An 18,289-nucleotide genomic window follows, 5' to 3' on the forward strand; every position below is an offset into this window, starting at 1 on the left:
TTTATACCACACCAGATGGAAGGATGGATGAAAACAAGTGTTACTTTATACCACACCAGATGGAAGGATGGATGAAAACATGTGTTACTTTATACCACACCAGATGGAAGGATGGATGAAAACAAGTGTTACTTTATACCACACCAGATGGAAGGATGGATGAAAACATGTGTTACTTTATACCACACCAGATGGAAGGATGGATGAAAACATGTGTTACTTTATACCACACCAGATGGAAGGATGGATGAAAACAAGTGTTACTTTATACCACACCAGATGGAAGGATGGATGAAAACATGTGTTACTTTATACCACACCAGATGGAAGGATGGATGAAAACATGTGTTACTTTATACCACACCAGATGGAAGGATGGATGAAAACAAGTGTTACTTTATACCACACCAGATGGAAGGATGAATGAAACAAGTGTTACTTTATACCACACCAGATGGAAGGATGAATGAAACAAGTGTTACTTTATACCACACCTGATGGAAGGATGAATGAAAACTTGTGTTAGTATATACCACACCAGATGGAAGAATGGATGAAAACAAGTGTAACTTTATACCACACCAGATGGAAGGATGGATGAAAACAAGTGTTAGTATATACCACACCAGATGGAAGGATGGATGAAAACAAGTGTTAGTATATACCACACCAGATGGAAGAATGAATGAAAACAAGTGTAACTTTATACCACACCAGATTGAAGGATGGATGAAAACAAGTGTTAGTATATACCACACCAGATGGAAGGATGGATGAAAGCAAGTGTTACTATATAACACAACTGATGGAAGGATGTATGAAAACAAAAGTTTCTATATACCACACGAGATGGAAGGATGGATGAAAACAAGTGTTACTTTATACCACTCCAGATGGAAGGATGAATGAAAACATGTTAGTATATACCACACCAGATGGAAGGATGGATGAAAACAAGTGTTACTACATACCACACCAGATGGAAGGATGAATGAAAACATGTGTTAGTATATACCACACCAGATGGAAGAATGGATGAAAACAAGTGTTACTTTATACCACACCAGATGGAAGGATGGATGAAAACAAGCATTACTTTATACCACACCTGATGGAAGGATGAATGAAAACATGTGTTAGTATATACCACACCAGATGGAAGAATGGATGAAAACAAGTGTTACTTTATACCACACCAGATGGAAGGATGGATGAAAACAAGTGTTACTTTATACCACACCAGATGGAAGGATGGATGAAAGCAAGTGTTACTATATACCACACCAGATGGAAGAATGGATGAAAACAAGTGTTACTACATACCACACCAGATGGAAGGATGGATGAAAACAAGTGTTAGTATATACCACACCAGATGGAAGGATGGATGAAAGCAAGTGTTACTATATTCCACACCAGATGGAAGGATGGATGAAAGCAAGTGTTACTTTATACCACACCAGATGGAAGGATGGATGAAAACAAGTGTAACTTTATACCACACCAGATGGAAGGATGGATGAAAGCAAGTGTTACTATATAACACAACTGATGGAAGGATGTATGAAAACAAAAGTTTCTATATACCACACGAGATGGAAGGATGGATGAAAACAAGTGTTACTTTATACCACTCCAGATGGAAGGATGAATGAAAACATGTGTTAGTATATACCACACCAGATGGAAGGATGGAAGAAAACAAGTGTTACTTTATACCACACCTGATGGAAGGATGGATGAAAACAAGTGTTACTATATACCACACCTGATGGATAGATGGAAACAACTGTTACTATATACCACACCAAGATGGAAGGATAGATGGAAACAAGAGTTACTATTTCCACACCACAGGGAAGGATGGGTGGAAACAAGGGTTACTATATACCCTTGTCCAGAAAAAAATGCTGACAGAGGAACAGACTGGTGGAACTCAAACATCCAAATGATCATCTAAAAACCTGATGATATTTATGACCTAATGAGCTAGTATGTAATATTTCTAGTAGAGAAAATTACTTACAATTTCATGCCTGTTGGTATACTGCTCAAAATCTCTCCTCACTATATCTGCATATGCCAGTAAAACTTTATTCACAGTCTGAAACACATCAACAAACTTGTGTAATGCTTCACAAAATATAATGTACTCTCCCTCATTGTAACATGTAGTCATGGTTCATTACTACTGACTTCATTATAGTGAGAAATGTGTTATGTACCAAGCCATGATATACTGAGAACAGTGCTATACACTGAATAGCATTATAGCAGGATATACCCATTTAAAAAAAATAACAGTGTTTTGAAAAGGAATTTATGATATAACAGTGCACTTCATGTAGTTTTCTTTCAACCCATACTGTTATACATTGGTATGGTGCCCATAGCAGTGCCATGTTATATCCAGAAGCATGTTATAATGAGGGAGAGCTGTAATAAAGGTTTTATATTACACTGTAGACACCTTGTTATAAGGACATTCTTTCGAAAAGAAAAAGGCACCATTTAAGAGAAACAGCCTCTCTTATGGGGAGTTTTAGAACCAGGGGTTAACTACATGTATTGGGCACAGTTTTAATGTAATATGAACATAATAAGGACCATACAAATGTTCGTTTTGTAAATACATTTTTATAATGAATAATAAAGAACATGAAGTTTTATTTCTTCTTGAGGACTTGTTAATGACCCTAAGAAATGTTTGATGAAAAATATGACTACAGTAACTGTGGTTGTTTTATCTTACATCGATACTAAGTCTTCCGAGTCTTTTAAGTGATATAGTTTGAGTATACAAAATTTAAATTTATCTATATCTAAAAAACCAATTAGCATATTATGCTCTCTTATAGGACAGTCTCTTTTAAGATAACAGAGTGAAAAAATAGGATACTGTGATGGGTTATGCATAAATTATAAGTAGTAAGCAGAATAGCTTGAATTTCAAAGGGAACAATTTATTTGAGAGTGATATTTCTGGTCAACGAGATGAAATAAATTTTAAGGTGTTGTTCCCATCAGTGTTAAAGGCAAAATAATTTTTATTTATATGAATATTCATTTATAACATAAAGCCAAATTTCACTGGGTGAAACACTTCATGTGACCCCAATCAGATGTTAGTATTTCTTGATTAACTGTTCAGTGAACCACTTTTCTAATGTAAAAAATAGTTACCAATGAACACCAATAAAATGGTGGATATCACAGTTTGTGATCAAAACACAAGAAAAATACCTCTTTTATTCAGACTATAAACAAATAAAATATACAATTTAAACCTGCTCACTCCACACAAGTCAGTAAATCATCTCAAAAGTGTATTGAGGGAACTGATAGGGTAAATGTTACTTTCTTATGAAAATCCTTTTGGTAATAATTCCATAAGGGCTGTTCCAGTAAAACATATATCTCCACCCCCGGGACAGAACTTCAAAAAAATTTCTGTAGGAGGTTGTGTTTCAAACTATTTTGATTCTGACACTGGAAGGTTGGTTAGGAAAATCACTTCTGTTGTGGGCTGTGTTAACAAAATGAGAAATCGCTGGTGGGGTTGTCAGAAAACAAAACGAATATATATTTAAAATCGCATCTAACCCCTCCTAGCAGTCTAACATGAATAAAACACTGGGTCAGAAAATGATGCACGTACACATAATTTGTACGAATTTGCATATTTTTAAAGCAGTGATACGCGTTCAGCAAATTACGTCAACGTCATGAATATAAAAAATGTGCTTTGCGCAGTATGCAATTTTTATTAAATCTGTAACTTTAAAAGTGCATTTCGCAACGTAATTTGCACTGCTGCAGCTGTCTCACGGCGCTTGATGCAAAATCCAGATATCTGGATACTTCGGTTCAATATGACTAGCTGTTAAACTAAATTTGATTGGTTCATTGGGCCCTGAAACAAGCATTTTATGGTAGTTTTTGCCTTACTTTCATCACGGAAGTTTTACAAATGCGTTTCGAATAAGGGCCACACAGGAAACCAAAATGGCTGAATCTCAACACGGTTTGTCTTCAGACGACATTTTCAGTTGGCAAATACTGGCTGGTGAAAGCTATGATGACAATGAATTTCATGTATATCGGTCTGTTGGACATTGGGAAAATGTCACTGGAAATACCAGTGTGTGATTTTGAGCCCAAAATTGATGTTGAGTGCGAGTCTGATGTACGTGTTGGATGGACAATATGCCGGTTATATTTATTCAAGATTCCCATGTCTGAACAGGCAGAGTATGGGAATGTTGGACTTAAAACAGCATTATAGAAGAGACAAATCTGGCATAAGAGACAGCAAAGCACTGATTCAAAGAACTGAATCTTTGGCAGAGTTCATGTTAGTGAAAACTGACAGAAGTCTCGGAAACACTTATAATCATGCGTATTTGGATGCCAATTTTTTATTTTCTTTAGGTAGGCGGTAAAAATTCAAACACTTGCAAGTCCTGCTTCAGTCATCTGCATAGGGGGAAATTGTGTTGATCAGTTAGCTGTGCTGATATTTACAATGACAAAATTTTGTGGGTGAAAGCACCTCCCCCACCAAGTTGTCACCATTATAAGAGTACATCAAAAGAACATGCTGCAATAGCTGTGCGGCAAGATCAAAGGCTTTGACTGGCAGCTGGGTGTGAAAATCTACTGATATTTACAGTGCTTGAATTCAGAGGCAGAAATACCCAGAGATGTACATGTGGTCATTTATAACAGTACATCAAATAAACAACTTTAGCTTTCATTATTGTGTTCATTTCCGAGTGTAATGGAATAAGCAGTGCACGTGACCTCGGAATTGTGACATGTTGAGACTTAGACTTGAATGAGTATTTTGGGGTTCAATGGCAAACTGACGAAGATTGTAATGAGATTCAGGAGAGTGCTAAAGTTGCTATAACTGATAGTTTGGAAGGTACAGTAGCCAAGTGTAAGAAAGTGTGTTATGACTAGCTTAATGCTTTGAAAAAGACCTTCTTTGGATCGAAAAAGTTCAGACTCACTCTGATGGACAAACGAGAGCTATGTCAGTGTTATAAAAAATGTAGAAATTAAACTCTATGGCAACCAATAGTTCTTATAATTTGCATAGTTTTATGGCAGGGGACTGCAACTTTTGCTGGTGGGACTCATATTTTTACCAAAATGGGAGCACTGGACTCTTAGTTTTAAAATCCTAACGAGACCTCTAGTTCACAACTTTTCTTTTTGGAACAGAGATATCCAAGAGAGAATAACCCATGGGGCCATACCTGTGAGATGTTGAAAATTGCACAACCATAAAGAACAGTAACTTGTTCAAGCTAGTTATGCATATGCGTTTCAGACAGCAGGCAATGAAAGGAGTTCACAGCACAGAATAATATTTGTACACAGAGGAGGAGGATCATATTAAATTCAGAAACAATTAACAGATTAATGCTCATAGGGACCATCAGAGAATCCCCATACAACATAATTAAATGTGTGGAGATCTCTAGTTGGCAGAACCACTATGGCAACAAAAGAATAAAGAGACAAACTTTTATATCATGCAGATGTGTGACCAAATGAAGTACATGCTCTCTATGTGCAAAACTTAAATGACATTAAACATAAGAGACTGACTGATCTGTGTAAACTCAAAGCAAAATGGATAAAATTTGTCCTGTTTGTGTTCGGTTCTTCCTATGTATATTTTGATCATGGTGGTATTTTCTGCAGACCTTCTGGCACTTGATTCCAAACCATCATTTGGTATTTGTATTACAAATTGGATAACTAAAAATGTCTATTATCTAGTACACTACATTTTTAAGCAGTGTCATTAACTAAATGATGAAATTGATGAAAAAATATTTGATGTCATTCTGATATATGGATTCTTTGCTACACTACTAATTTGTTCATCCTGATTCTTTTTTTTTACCATCTCCTTTAGTCTTACTGGTACCAGTGCTTTTAATAAAATTGTAACTTCTATTTTCTTGCAATCTAAACATTTGTAATGATGTGTTATTGTCAAAAGGTAAAATGTGCTTAGTGTTGTAAAATCTAAAACTATTAATTAGCAAGGGACTAAAGTAAAAAGTGGGCAGAAATTATTGCCATATTATAGTGTTGTTAGAAACAACAGAATAGTTGTACAAGATGTATTTTGCAAAGTTGTAGAACTAGCACTCCTACTGTCACCACATATTCTACTAAAATAATAATATCATTATTTCTGTATATTCCTATCAGTATTTTCCCAGTGGTAGTAATTTTCTGATCTGATGTTGTTCATTTCTTGCGAAATTTTTACACATCAAGAATTCTCACATTATCATTAAAACAATGTAATCTGCACCAAATTGAGTTTTTTGAGAAGATATTACTTTTTTTAACCCAAAAATCACTGAAGCTACGAGTCCTTGCATTAAAATCTCACATTAAATAACATTTGAAGCAACCACAATAGTATTTTAGGATGCAACTGTACTAATTTCACCTTTGGTATATCCAAATCTTGAATGTGATGGAGGAACATAGCTCCAAAATAAACACATCAATTTTAGAACCTGTTCACTGACTATGAATCAAGTATCCGAGTCCAACTGAATTGTTAGAAAATTTTTAATTCTTTTGACAACATTGTAATTAGCTGTCAAATGTGGAGTAAGCCTATGGTCTTTCTGCCATCCCAACTAAGACCCCACCACAATCGCACCCAATGACATCACAATAATAATCGCTATACAACTAGAGATGACATCGCTTCAAGAATTTTGATTTTAGTAGAGCCTTAAAAGAGTGGAACAGTAAGAAAGAGTGACAGATATTTAAGTGCTAGGGAGATATTTAACAATGGCTATTCTTCCCGCCACCACTTTCTCATTGGAGATCACACACACACACAAAACTTAGAGTAAATCCTGAAATCCTGGCAGCATCCCTGCAGGGGAGATAACTTGACTTTTCGATTTTATTGGTCTCTGGTCATCCTATGCTATTTGTTACTTGAACATTATCTTACAGTGTGTCCAGTCAGCATGGTCGAAAAAGGTTTACAACCATTGAGAGTTGTTAAAGGACTCACATTACTACAGATGTGAAAGAACGAGAACCATACTATAAATCAGTGAAGATAAAATAGAGTATATATGAGTTTGATTGTCCCTGATTGGTTGATAATGAAAGTAAGATTTTGGTAAAAACAATCTTTTGAGAGCTTGTCCTACTTGTAACTGAAAAAAGTAAGGGACATTGTTTTATTAACATAATTTCCGTCCCTTTACAGACCCAAGTTTGGACAACTCATTACTGAAATCAGAGTCTGACTCTTTGAACGCACACATTTCAAATGTGTATAGATCCAGAAAATGGTGTGGCTGTTATGGCTTTCTTTTCACAAAAGCTGTTATCATAGATGTGTCTATACTGATACAAATTTGATCACGAGCACTCAAAATTTTAGTTACTGAATTTTAATATCATGGTGTTTGCACAGGTTTACAGTGGGAACTGAATTAGTACAGAGAGTCCTGAATTTTTTTTTTGTGCAGAAATATGGAATCCAAGCAGAATACATCTAGAAATGTTGAGGTTTCAATCTTGGATTTAGTCTCCCCGTCGCATTTCACACTGATATGCATATTCACAGAACATTTGTATAGAAGTAGGAAAAATGAGAAATTTAGATACATATCATAAACAAGGCAAACAATATGTGGGGGGACAAGATCATAAGAACAGGCTGGAATGGAGAAGTATAATAAAAACAACAATGAGTAGAAGTGAGCCTCTTTTTTATGTGTGCAACGTTATTTTCTCAGCTTCAGTAAGAAATTTCATCAAAAGGAAGACAATAAAGGGTGTACAGTTAACTAAACCAATATGAATTTAGTTACTTAAAAGATGTATCAAATCGATTTTAATCTTCTCGTCTGTTTCTGTCCATTGTGGTGATATGACCACTGAATCAGTATGGTTGGAAAAATATTTGGCAAATTTAAAAATTTAAAAATCTTTTGGCAGATTATCATTATACACTACTTCTGCCTGAGAGATGTGAATAATTTTATTTCTTGGTATGTTGATTGTGGTTGTTGCTCAGTTCAAATGCATCACTGAAAAACATTGATGCATTCTCATACTTTGTTACAAATATTTATTACAGATGCATATCTCCAGATATTGGTGAATATAGCTTGAATAAGTTATAACAGTTCTAGTTGGAACAATGAACATTGTTTGAGAAATTTAAGTGAGCTAAAATGTAAACTTTTCGGCAGTGTGTGATGCAGGATTGCTCAAGACTTTTCCATCTCGTGTGCTCACCATGAAAAATCCATTTGTACCAACTGATGATGACTTTTAGGTAACTGTCAGAAAGGCATAATTGACGATATTCAAAGGTCTACAAAAATTACTTGAGTCAAAAGTTATAAACTCATACAGCTGTGGCAAAAATGACCGACTAGTACCTTTGCTGCTATTGCCACAGTTGATTAGTTGGTTGATTTAGTTTGGTTTGATTTGTTTTTTTGTGTGGATTTTTTTAACAATATATTAAGTGGAGGAAGAACCCCGAAAGACCACCAACCTAAATTGGTTGATCTGTGACACAAACTCACTCGGTGAGATGTGCAAGTGATGTAAAAGCAAGCACCTTAGTACACTTGGGCATATGGAGTCTCTGTTGATCTGATGTTTATCTCCAACAGCCGTATTCATTTAGACATGAGATCTCGGGTTTCGGTAGATCATTATGGTCTTTACACCATTTTCAGATGAAGAGAATCTATATATGGCAGCCAATTTTACTGCTGAAGAAAATCCAAGTCCTTTTGAGACACCAAACACCACTTACGTAGAACCACTGACCTTCCACAAGTAACTGGCAACATTCTTATTAGCACATTGGAGGCAAGTAATCACATGACAAGCATCTTGTACCACTGCCATGAAAGCCCCTCAGATCTGTATCACAAGACAAGCATCTTGTACCACTGCCATGGAAGCCCCTCAGATCTGTACCACAAGACAAGCATCTTGTACCACTGCCATGGAAGCCCCTCAGATCTGTATCACAAGACAAGCATCTTGTACCACTGCCATGGAAGCCCCTCAGATCTGTACCACAAGACAAGCATCTTGTACCACTGCCATGGAAGCCCCTCAGATCTGTATCACAAGACAAGCATCTTGTACCACTGCCATGGAAGCCCCTCAGATCTGTATCACAAGACAAGCATCTTGTACCACTGCCATGGAAGCCCCTCAGATCTGTATCACAAGACAAGCATCTTGTACCACTGCCATAGAAGCCCCTCAGATCTGTATCACAAGACAAGCATCTTGTACCACTGCCATGAAAGCCCCTCAGATCTGTATCACAAGACAAGCATCTTATACCACTCTGCCATGATAGCCCCTCAGGCCATAGGTGTAAGTCTCATATGAAATACTAGAAGTGGGAGATAGAACCTGTGACAACTGGACTGAAAGTGCAGAATGTTACTGCTATGCCATCAGTGATGATGATGATGCTGTTGACAATACAGTTAACTGCAATGTCATTGATTTTATGAGTACTCTGGGAAAAATAATTCCTTGACTTTCATACATTTTTTAAAATCTAACTTATGATATAAAAATGTTTGACTTGCTATATTTTTTTTAATAACTTTATATTAGTCTTGCAACAAGGCATAAAAATAAGACGCAACTGAAAAAGATGTTCTTACAAGAAATGATATAGTGTAAAAGTAGACAGAAAAAATGCAACATCACTTCCACAGGCATGAATGTTTTGTTTCTGACAAATCATGTATTATAAGTTTACCAAAACATTTATTGAAAAAAATAATAACAAGGAATCATAGAATCTGACCACACATTTAAAGCAATACAAGATTTAACTATTCTAATCAAAAGCAGCATGCCTGAGAACAAAGAAAAATAGCAAGACATAGTGATCACTTTAGTAAACACAGAGTTTAGTAAGGATACAAATTCATGATTTCTGTATTAGAATAGAAATATCTATTATAAAATCTGTATTCATGGATGCTAAATTAGTAGGTATTAAGGGACTGATCAATGACATCTACAAATAATAAGCCACCATGAAAATCTGTGATATTACAGTATCAGAGACATACTTGGCTGACAGACAAGCAAACAAAAGGACAAAAGATTGATTATAATGAAAATATGCAGTAGATTATATGATCTATAAGAATTCAGTAGATTACCTCCAACCAGCTGTCATTTAAATTGCCTCTGTCCCCAACCCAATATTAAAAATGCTTCTACCGCCCACTAAACCATAGCCAGAAATTATGTTAAAAAAGTATGCTTCTGTAGGAGGCAGTGTTTTTCGATTAAAACACATCTGACGGTGGATCATAATTTTTTTTAATTACTTCTGTTGTGGGTTGGTTGAATTTGAAAGTGCCTTCCCCCCGGGGGGGTATATGTTTTACTGGAGCAGCCCTAATGCAAGCAATATGCATACAGAACCACAATGTATGCTGATAAAGATTTCTCATATACCTTAGCAAATCGTTGCATGTATTTGTTGACAATTTCTGGGTCTGGGCAATCCAGCTTTTTTATGACATCAAAACACTGGTTTAGCTGGGTAAAGACATCCACCACAGATGTGGAGAACAGGGAATGTTCTGAACTCTTCTGGAACTGTAACACAGGCATAAAAAAGTTATGAATATTGTTCTATATTTCATATATTAAATTTGCAAACTTTATCATTTTATAGAAAAATTATCAATTGCTATGGACCTTTACAAAAGCACCCTGGCACTAAACTGGTTAAAGAAAAGTACAAGTCCGGGGTGATCATTGCTAGTGCAGGGGGCAGAACACATTTTTTTCAGTACACAGCACTTGTACTCTGACATCATAGTACACAATAATCAATGCATTTTACAATGAATCACAATTCTCTTTTGGGCTTGTCTAAAATGGTCATGTACTTTAACACTGATTTTGTTGGATGTATTCCCTGAGGCCTTTATATAATAATCATTATGGATCTTTACGGAACAGTGATAGTTGAGAAGTGACATAAACTGACTAATCACCATGTAAAAATATCTGATTTCAAAATTCTCAAAATTACTAGTACCTGAAAAAGTAAGTACCACATGCCTATATGACCTGTACAATTTGTACTTAACCCTTTACATCATAAAGCATAGTTACAAAGTGCAGCGTGCTATAAATAGAACACCTGTTACCTATTCAACTCCATATGCATAGACCTGCCTGTTAACTGTTAAGCAATGTAGTGTATGTTATGTTTAACAGCACTTTTAGCCATTTTACACTTTTGGTACACATCTATTATGTGTGGAAAATTTTAAGAGTAAAGTCCGATTGTTATAGCTGTGTAATTATTTTCCATGGAAGAATTTTTTATGTGCTTTAAAATCTTGAAAACTCGTTCACCGTAAGTCAGTGAGACCACATGACCAACCGTAGCTGCCATTTCTCATACTCAAAATTTACAAGTTTTTCGTCCGTGTCTACATCACTAAGTCATCTGAATTAGATAATTTATAAAAACTAATTGCTGCCTACATCAATATCAGAGCCTTTACCTAAGTTACTGAAGCTTTCAAAGTTGTGATTCTAATCGTGAAAACTTTGTAAGTACTGAATGAAATCCGCGACCTCCATTTTGGATAATGTAGATTAAGAACCAGTTACTTTAAATTGCAGATATCGACCAGAGCATAAACAGTGACCCCGTGATCTGACGTAATTGTCATTCGCAGAAATGAATGTAGTATTTAATGGGGTTTTCCCCAAAGGTGGCACTACGAAAACTGGCGTAAAATGGCTGATGTTTACAGCAGACATCAAAAGGCACTTCCATGTGAATGGCATAGAGACGTCAAAAGGCGCTTCCATGCAAATGGATTAGAGGTGTCCAGAGGCGCTTGCATGAAGTAAAGGGTTAAGTGATCTTTATGAATATTTCAAAAGGAGTAAATCATTGATACAAAGAGAGATGCAACTGTGTGATGTTCCTCACTGCCTATTAATGTATTTCTCTATTCCCAGAGACATAAAAAATGTAAAGTGTTAATATTTGTGCTATATGACATACATGTACCTTGCATTATATGTACATTAACTAATGTACATTAACATCCTAGCCAACTTGCTGCATATTAATCAACCATGACATAAGAGACATTCCAATTCCAGTGATTGAACTCAGAAATCACCCAACATGATAAAGATGTTTATGTGATCACATCTGGACTCTACATATCTGGGTTGGTCAAGGTGATGGACAGGGTCCCTATCAGTGAGCTATACCTGATCACATCTGGACTCAATAAATCTGGTTTGGTCAATGTGATGGACAAGACCCTTACTGGCAAACTTTACCCGATCACATCTGGACTCTATATAGCTGGGTTGGGTCAAGGTGATGGACACAGTTCCTATCAGTGAACTATACTGATCACATCTGGACTATGTTTGGACTGGTCAATGTCATGGACAGGTTAACTATGTTTTTTTTTAAAAATAACAAACAAAATCTTCATCATCAAATTTTCATGAAATTTTTACCACATACTTGTCAACTAATTTAAATCACCATAATTATTTTTACAGTAGAACAAAGCTAATCTTAAAGAAATATTTATTCTCATTAGGGCATAGACCTTTATTTTTCAAAGAGATCAATTGAAATAGGAAAGAACAAACAGAAACTGTCCTGAGGAAATCAGTAATGTTGGTGGTGGCAAGGTGGCAATCTGAATAATGATTATGTAACATAATAATTATGTAACATACTGTGGAACTGAAGTTATAAACACCTACCCCATCTTTCTTGTCTCTGTCGTAAGCACCATGAAGATATTCCATAGAGACATCATCATTCTCATTTAACCATTGCATCACATATGGCTCAAAGTACCTGCAATGTTTAGGTCAGTGTTTATTTTCCCTCTTAATCATTATTAATAAATACACACAGTCCACTACTGCATTGTCTGTAATTTTGTACACATATAAGTCATTACTTGAGGGATGTTCACATGACTATAGGTAAAAATATCATCATAATGCTCTGCCATTTATAAAGCATAAAAAGCAAAATCTCTGAAACAAGAGCCCCTTGATGGGTCTGATGCTCTACCGAGCAAAATGAATTTCAAGGAATTCAAAATAAAACCATTTTGTCCTTTTAACTGCTTAGTGTTGAAGCCATTTCTGATATTCTTCAGCAATAACAATATTTTGAAATTCTGCTGCTGTGATGTACATACTGGAAGTAAGATGGCACCTTTTTTATTTTGGACAAAGCAGACATCATTAGAAGCCTATTGGTGTAAAACCCATGATCATCCATAGGGGAGTAGTGACAGTAAGATTTTCAAGACAGCCATTATGGCAGCCATATTGGAAGTATGACTGGTACCATTTTGAGTTAGGACCAATTTGTTAAAATAAGAGGTCTACTGTTGAAAACCCCATGCTGATATAGCAATCCAATTGAGAAAAGCAAACATATGCCCTCTGTAAAGGATAAACATGTGGGGTGAGTTGTTGTTGTTGTTGTTGTATTTAACGCCATTTTTCAGGACACGATAGGCTATACATGGCGGTCAGTATTAATGGTGGAGGAAGAACCCGGGAAAATCCCAGAAAGAACCACCAACCCACGAGAAGCTTCTGGCAAGCTTTCTCACATACTGACATTGGCTAAATCTGAGACTCGAACCCACGCAGGCAGAGGTGAGATGGCAGTGATCCATAATGGAGAGCGCTTTAGACCACTCAGCCACTCGGGCTCCACATGTGGGGTGAGAATCTCCCACATTTTTTCAACATTCCAGAAAAGAAAAGTATGTATTGCCTAAGTAATTACTCTCTGAAAGAAAAACAAATTATGCAAATATTTTGATTTCAGAGCAGTGTAATAAAATTATTTGACACAACAGTATAAATTATACTGCTAACATGAATATTAATTCAAAGCTGTGCAATAAATTATTTGAAGCAACAATAACTGAATTAGCACAACCTAAACCAGTACTTTTCAAAACTGTACTGCCTAAGTAGTGCTCTTATGTTATGTGTTTAGGCTCGAATAAACAGTAACACAAGAAAGAGTGAAAACAACAAGCTTTGAAAAATAAAACAAATAATTTATTTCCATGGAAAAATACTGTAAAATGAAAAAAATGTGAGAACTTATGGTTTCCAGATTCAAATCGAAAAATAATACAAGAATAATCCATGAATAAAATTTCTGAAGTCCTAATACTGAAATGTTGTAATGATTCCAAGTTCGAGTCCCAACGAAGAATCCAAGATGGAAGGCAATGACGTATGCTGTAGCCTGTACTGAGTTGACATCTACCGTTCCTTGTAGAAACATAATTAATCCTCCAGTCTTAGTAATCCAAATAAAATTTTCAAGAAAAGTCCTTGTTCAAGAGTTCTGTATGAATACAATAATATTTCCTGAGAAACGAATTAATCTTCTAGAGTCCAAATAATCTGAAGGAAAATTAACATATAACTCGAAAACTCCAAAATTTCAATACTTCAATACTGGTTACAACAGAAGAAAACAACTTGACATCAAGTGTTTAAAAGCCCGGACTCTGAGCTCTCTCTCTCTAAACATCACTATTAATACTAAGTATTTCACAATTTCGGAAATGCCTAATTGTGAAATAGAGGATGACGTGATCATGTTTACATGTAAAAGTCACTTAGCTCCTGCATGTCCTTGATAAAAACCAATCATTTTACTCCAAGAAAATTTCTTGAATTCATTAATACATAACATGAAACTTGTGATGTCCAAACCAATAAGCATCATACCTAACTTGTGTGCATACTATAACTGTGCTAGTTTTTTGGGGGGTGGGGGGAAGGGATCAATTAGTCTGTACGACCAACATAAGATGACCTTCTGATCAACCAAATGAGATTAGGATATTAAGATAAGCTCTTCATGCCAAACTTACTTGGGGTACTCTGGAATTGTTCCTTTATACTGTGGAACATCGGCTATAAATTGACTGTACAACCATTTTGTCTTGAAATGAAGATTCATATAATTAGTGCTCTTGCAGGGTCTTTCCTTTTCATGTTCTAAAAATGAGAAAGATAAAATGGTGATAAAGAACCACAGAGAAACACATACTAACAAGAGGCTAAAGTTGGTCTAATTTTGTTCACCTGGCTTAAATACATAAGATACCATATTTGGCTGTGTATAATGCATACTCTTTCACAAATTTTCTTATTTCCAGTCATGAGTGCGAGTTTTATACAAGAAGCAAAAGAAAAGATTTTTACCATATCAATCTGATGGAAGGATGAAGACACAATAGCTGCCTACGTATGTTACATTCACTCCTTGTGAGATATTAAATTTGGTGCATGTTGAATTGTAAGTAAACTGTTTACCAGTACTAGCATTATTAAAGAAATAATGGTTACAAAGCATGATAGTCTTGTTCTTTGAATGCTTATATTAATAAACTTGTTTCATTTCACATCACTATGTAAGATTTTATTCTTGCCACGACCAGAAATACATAAATAATGGCTGTTAATTTGTTGTTCTAAAGCTGTGCAAAGTACCACATTGCAGTGGAACAAATATCATTATCGTAGCTGCACCATTAAATGCTGAATATTCCATAACTATGGATAAAATACATATTTCTTCATTTATTGTTGGTTGAACTGAAACATAACATTTTGAATTTAAGCAGTGTTAATGTTCTCAACAGAACTCCAATTAGGGGACATATATTTGGTGACTAAAGTTACACATCATATAACAAAATTATTATTTAGTGTATAAAGTCAGAAAACATTTTTTTCTTCTTTGGAAAATAAACTTTGTTCTAATTTTTGTTTCTCATCATAAATCACAGTATTTGATATATCTGTGTGACTATACAATGATTAAGGCTTCATTAACGTTTGGTCTTTTCATGGTAATCATAAACCTTGATATGCTAACATAGTTATGATGTGTCTATCGAGGCAAATTTGCTCAAGTGATGATAATGAAGGAGAATTTTAGGGATTTGATGCAATAAAATGAATTCCATCAACAATACAAACCTTAAAATGGCCCCTTTAAGGGTGATCCATATACTTAGAAAGACGAAATTGTATTTTCAATATTGCCAATTTTCATTCACTATCCAAAATGTCAGACTGTTGTTACCAATTTTAAAATGTATTATATCACATGCATGTTGTATGGCAGAACTATGATTTCCCCTCATTCCTAGACAAAATTGGGGTGCACATTATACACTCCAAAATGAATGAGCTTGAGGTCACAGCAGGATAATGTTGTACTTATCAAGATGTACAAACAATACTGAGTTAATTGAAACTATTGTCAAAATCAGATTGAACATATTTACACCAATGTGGTAACAAGCTGGTGAAAGAGTGATAAGAGATAATGCAAGACCATACCAAAGGTTTACTAGGCCTTACAACCACATGGCTGCAATGAAGGAAATAGTCTAGTTGTAGGCATGGTTGCTGATAATAGGAATGTGACTTTACTGCCATAATTTTACCTAAATTACCAAGCCTAATATTATACCAGAACTCAGCTTAGCTTAATTCCAAGTATGGAAAAGTTCTAGAATATGCAAAATCTTTATACCAACTGGAAACAATGATCTTGCATAGACTGGGATCTCTTCAACGACTTTTTGTTTTCAATGTCAAACAAGTACTTGGTTATAACCAAAATAATGCCACCAAGCATCTGATTGACATGATGCAACATTGTTGGGGAGTGACAATTTATACAGAACAGTACAAATAAATTGCTTATATTTCAAGAAACTTGTGTAATAATACCTTTAAATAAATAAAGACAAACTTGTAAAATTTTATAGTTGACTGGCAGAGTAGAAGCAATGGAACATTAATGATGATGGTACTATATTGAACAAATTAAAATTTCATCTAACAGCAGTATCATTGGCATCAAATACTGAAAACTGGAATTGGGAATTAGAATAAAGTTACCATACTTAGAAGTGAAAGAGCCACAACAATGCAGCTGGTTTAAGGTGTGACAAACACTGCAACAAGCAACAACTCAAAAACAAATCAGCTCTGGTGCAGATATGCAATGAAACATCACCCAACCTATCTGGGCTATTAAATTTAATTACCCCTTCAATCATATCCTAAGAAACTGAAGCTCCAATTACAAAACATTATAGGAGTTACACAACATTACATATATATGCACCAATTCATACATTTATGAATATTAATTTAGTGCCTATATTCTTTTAATGTACTAAATAAAGTCAAAATGATATCAGACTGTGCTGACATGTCCAAGATAGAATTTCCAGGAGTATTTATGTAATTTATGATTATTATGATGCACACACACAACATGTGAATCTGGAATTCCAGATCAATCTGAAAAATTAAACCTGGTACGGGATGAAGAGAATACCTTAGATTGGAATAAAATTCATCTTACCTTTAAGTGCATAGCAAAGATCTTGAGAAAAAAGATTCCACATCAGAGCAGCACTAACTTGTCCAACATTTAGGTCTTGAGGAAACCTGAAACATGGAACCAATTAATTTTGTCAGGGAGAACTGACCTATTAGCAAACTCTGCCTGCCCAATGGCCAATAAAATTTGAAAATGTTTACTTATAAATCTGTAAAATACTAATACAGCACCAATGAGCATCTATACCCAGATTTAATAAAATGATCAACTGGGATTTGACATTATCTTGCATACAATACTTCAGACAAAATCAACTATTTGTCAGTGGGAGACATAGTGGAAAGGATAGAAAATAATTTAGCAAATTAAATTTTACACATGAAAACATTTTTATTCATAAAAAAAATGAGTTAAGGAATTCCTCAAGTTTAAGAAACCCCTAAACACATTTCCTCAGGGATAAGGCAAGATTTCCTGGAGTAAAATTCAAGATTTTGTAACTATTTTAATCCCTGGTGTCAGCTGAATGCTCTGTGAAAAATTCAGCATTATCAACCAGGCAAGAAGAAATATAGTCAACAAGAGGCACAAGTGGGCCTGTTGTAGCTCATCTGTCCAACATGTGCCTAACAGTCAAATGCGAAATCATTTGGGCAGAAAATCTGTTATCAGCTTAATTGATGACAGAAGAAAAAGTGAAAAGAGGAAGAATCTTGTGATTAGTACATAGAGATTTTAAAGATTCAAATAAACATCCTCAGTTATAAATTCTACAGCATTGTGAAAACGGAA

The 18,289-nt window shown here is 35.1% G+C and overlaps 1 protein-coding gene across 2 annotated transcripts in view; it reads right to left on the bottom strand.

The window, feature by feature from the left end:
- LOC149801686 (protein unc-13 homolog B-like) overlaps positions 1-18,289 on the bottom strand; it is a 271,956-nt gene that overhangs the window by 39,388 nt on the left and 214,279 nt on the right. For both annotated transcript variants that reach the window (XM_089955954.1, XM_089955953.1), the window contains exons 27-31: positions 17,519-17,604; positions 15,000-15,126; positions 12,838-12,934; positions 10,531-10,674; positions 2,027-2,104 (exon numbers count right to left, since the gene is read on the bottom strand). In XM_089955954.1, coding sequence (XP_089812080.1) covers positions 2,027-2,104; positions 10,531-10,674; positions 12,838-12,934; positions 15,000-15,126; positions 17,519-17,604 — 532 coding nt within the window. The remainder of the gene's footprint in view (positions 1-2,026; positions 2,105-10,530; positions 10,675-12,837; positions 12,935-14,999; positions 15,127-17,518; positions 17,605-18,289) is intronic.

This window comes from Sinohyriopsis cumingii, chromosome 4 (genome assembly GCF_028554795.1).
Source record: "Sinohyriopsis cumingii isolate HCF-2022 chromosome 4, ASM2855479v2, whole genome shotgun sequence".
Lineage (NCBI taxonomy): Eukaryota > Metazoa > Mollusca > Bivalvia > Unionida > Unionidae > Sinohyriopsis > Sinohyriopsis cumingii.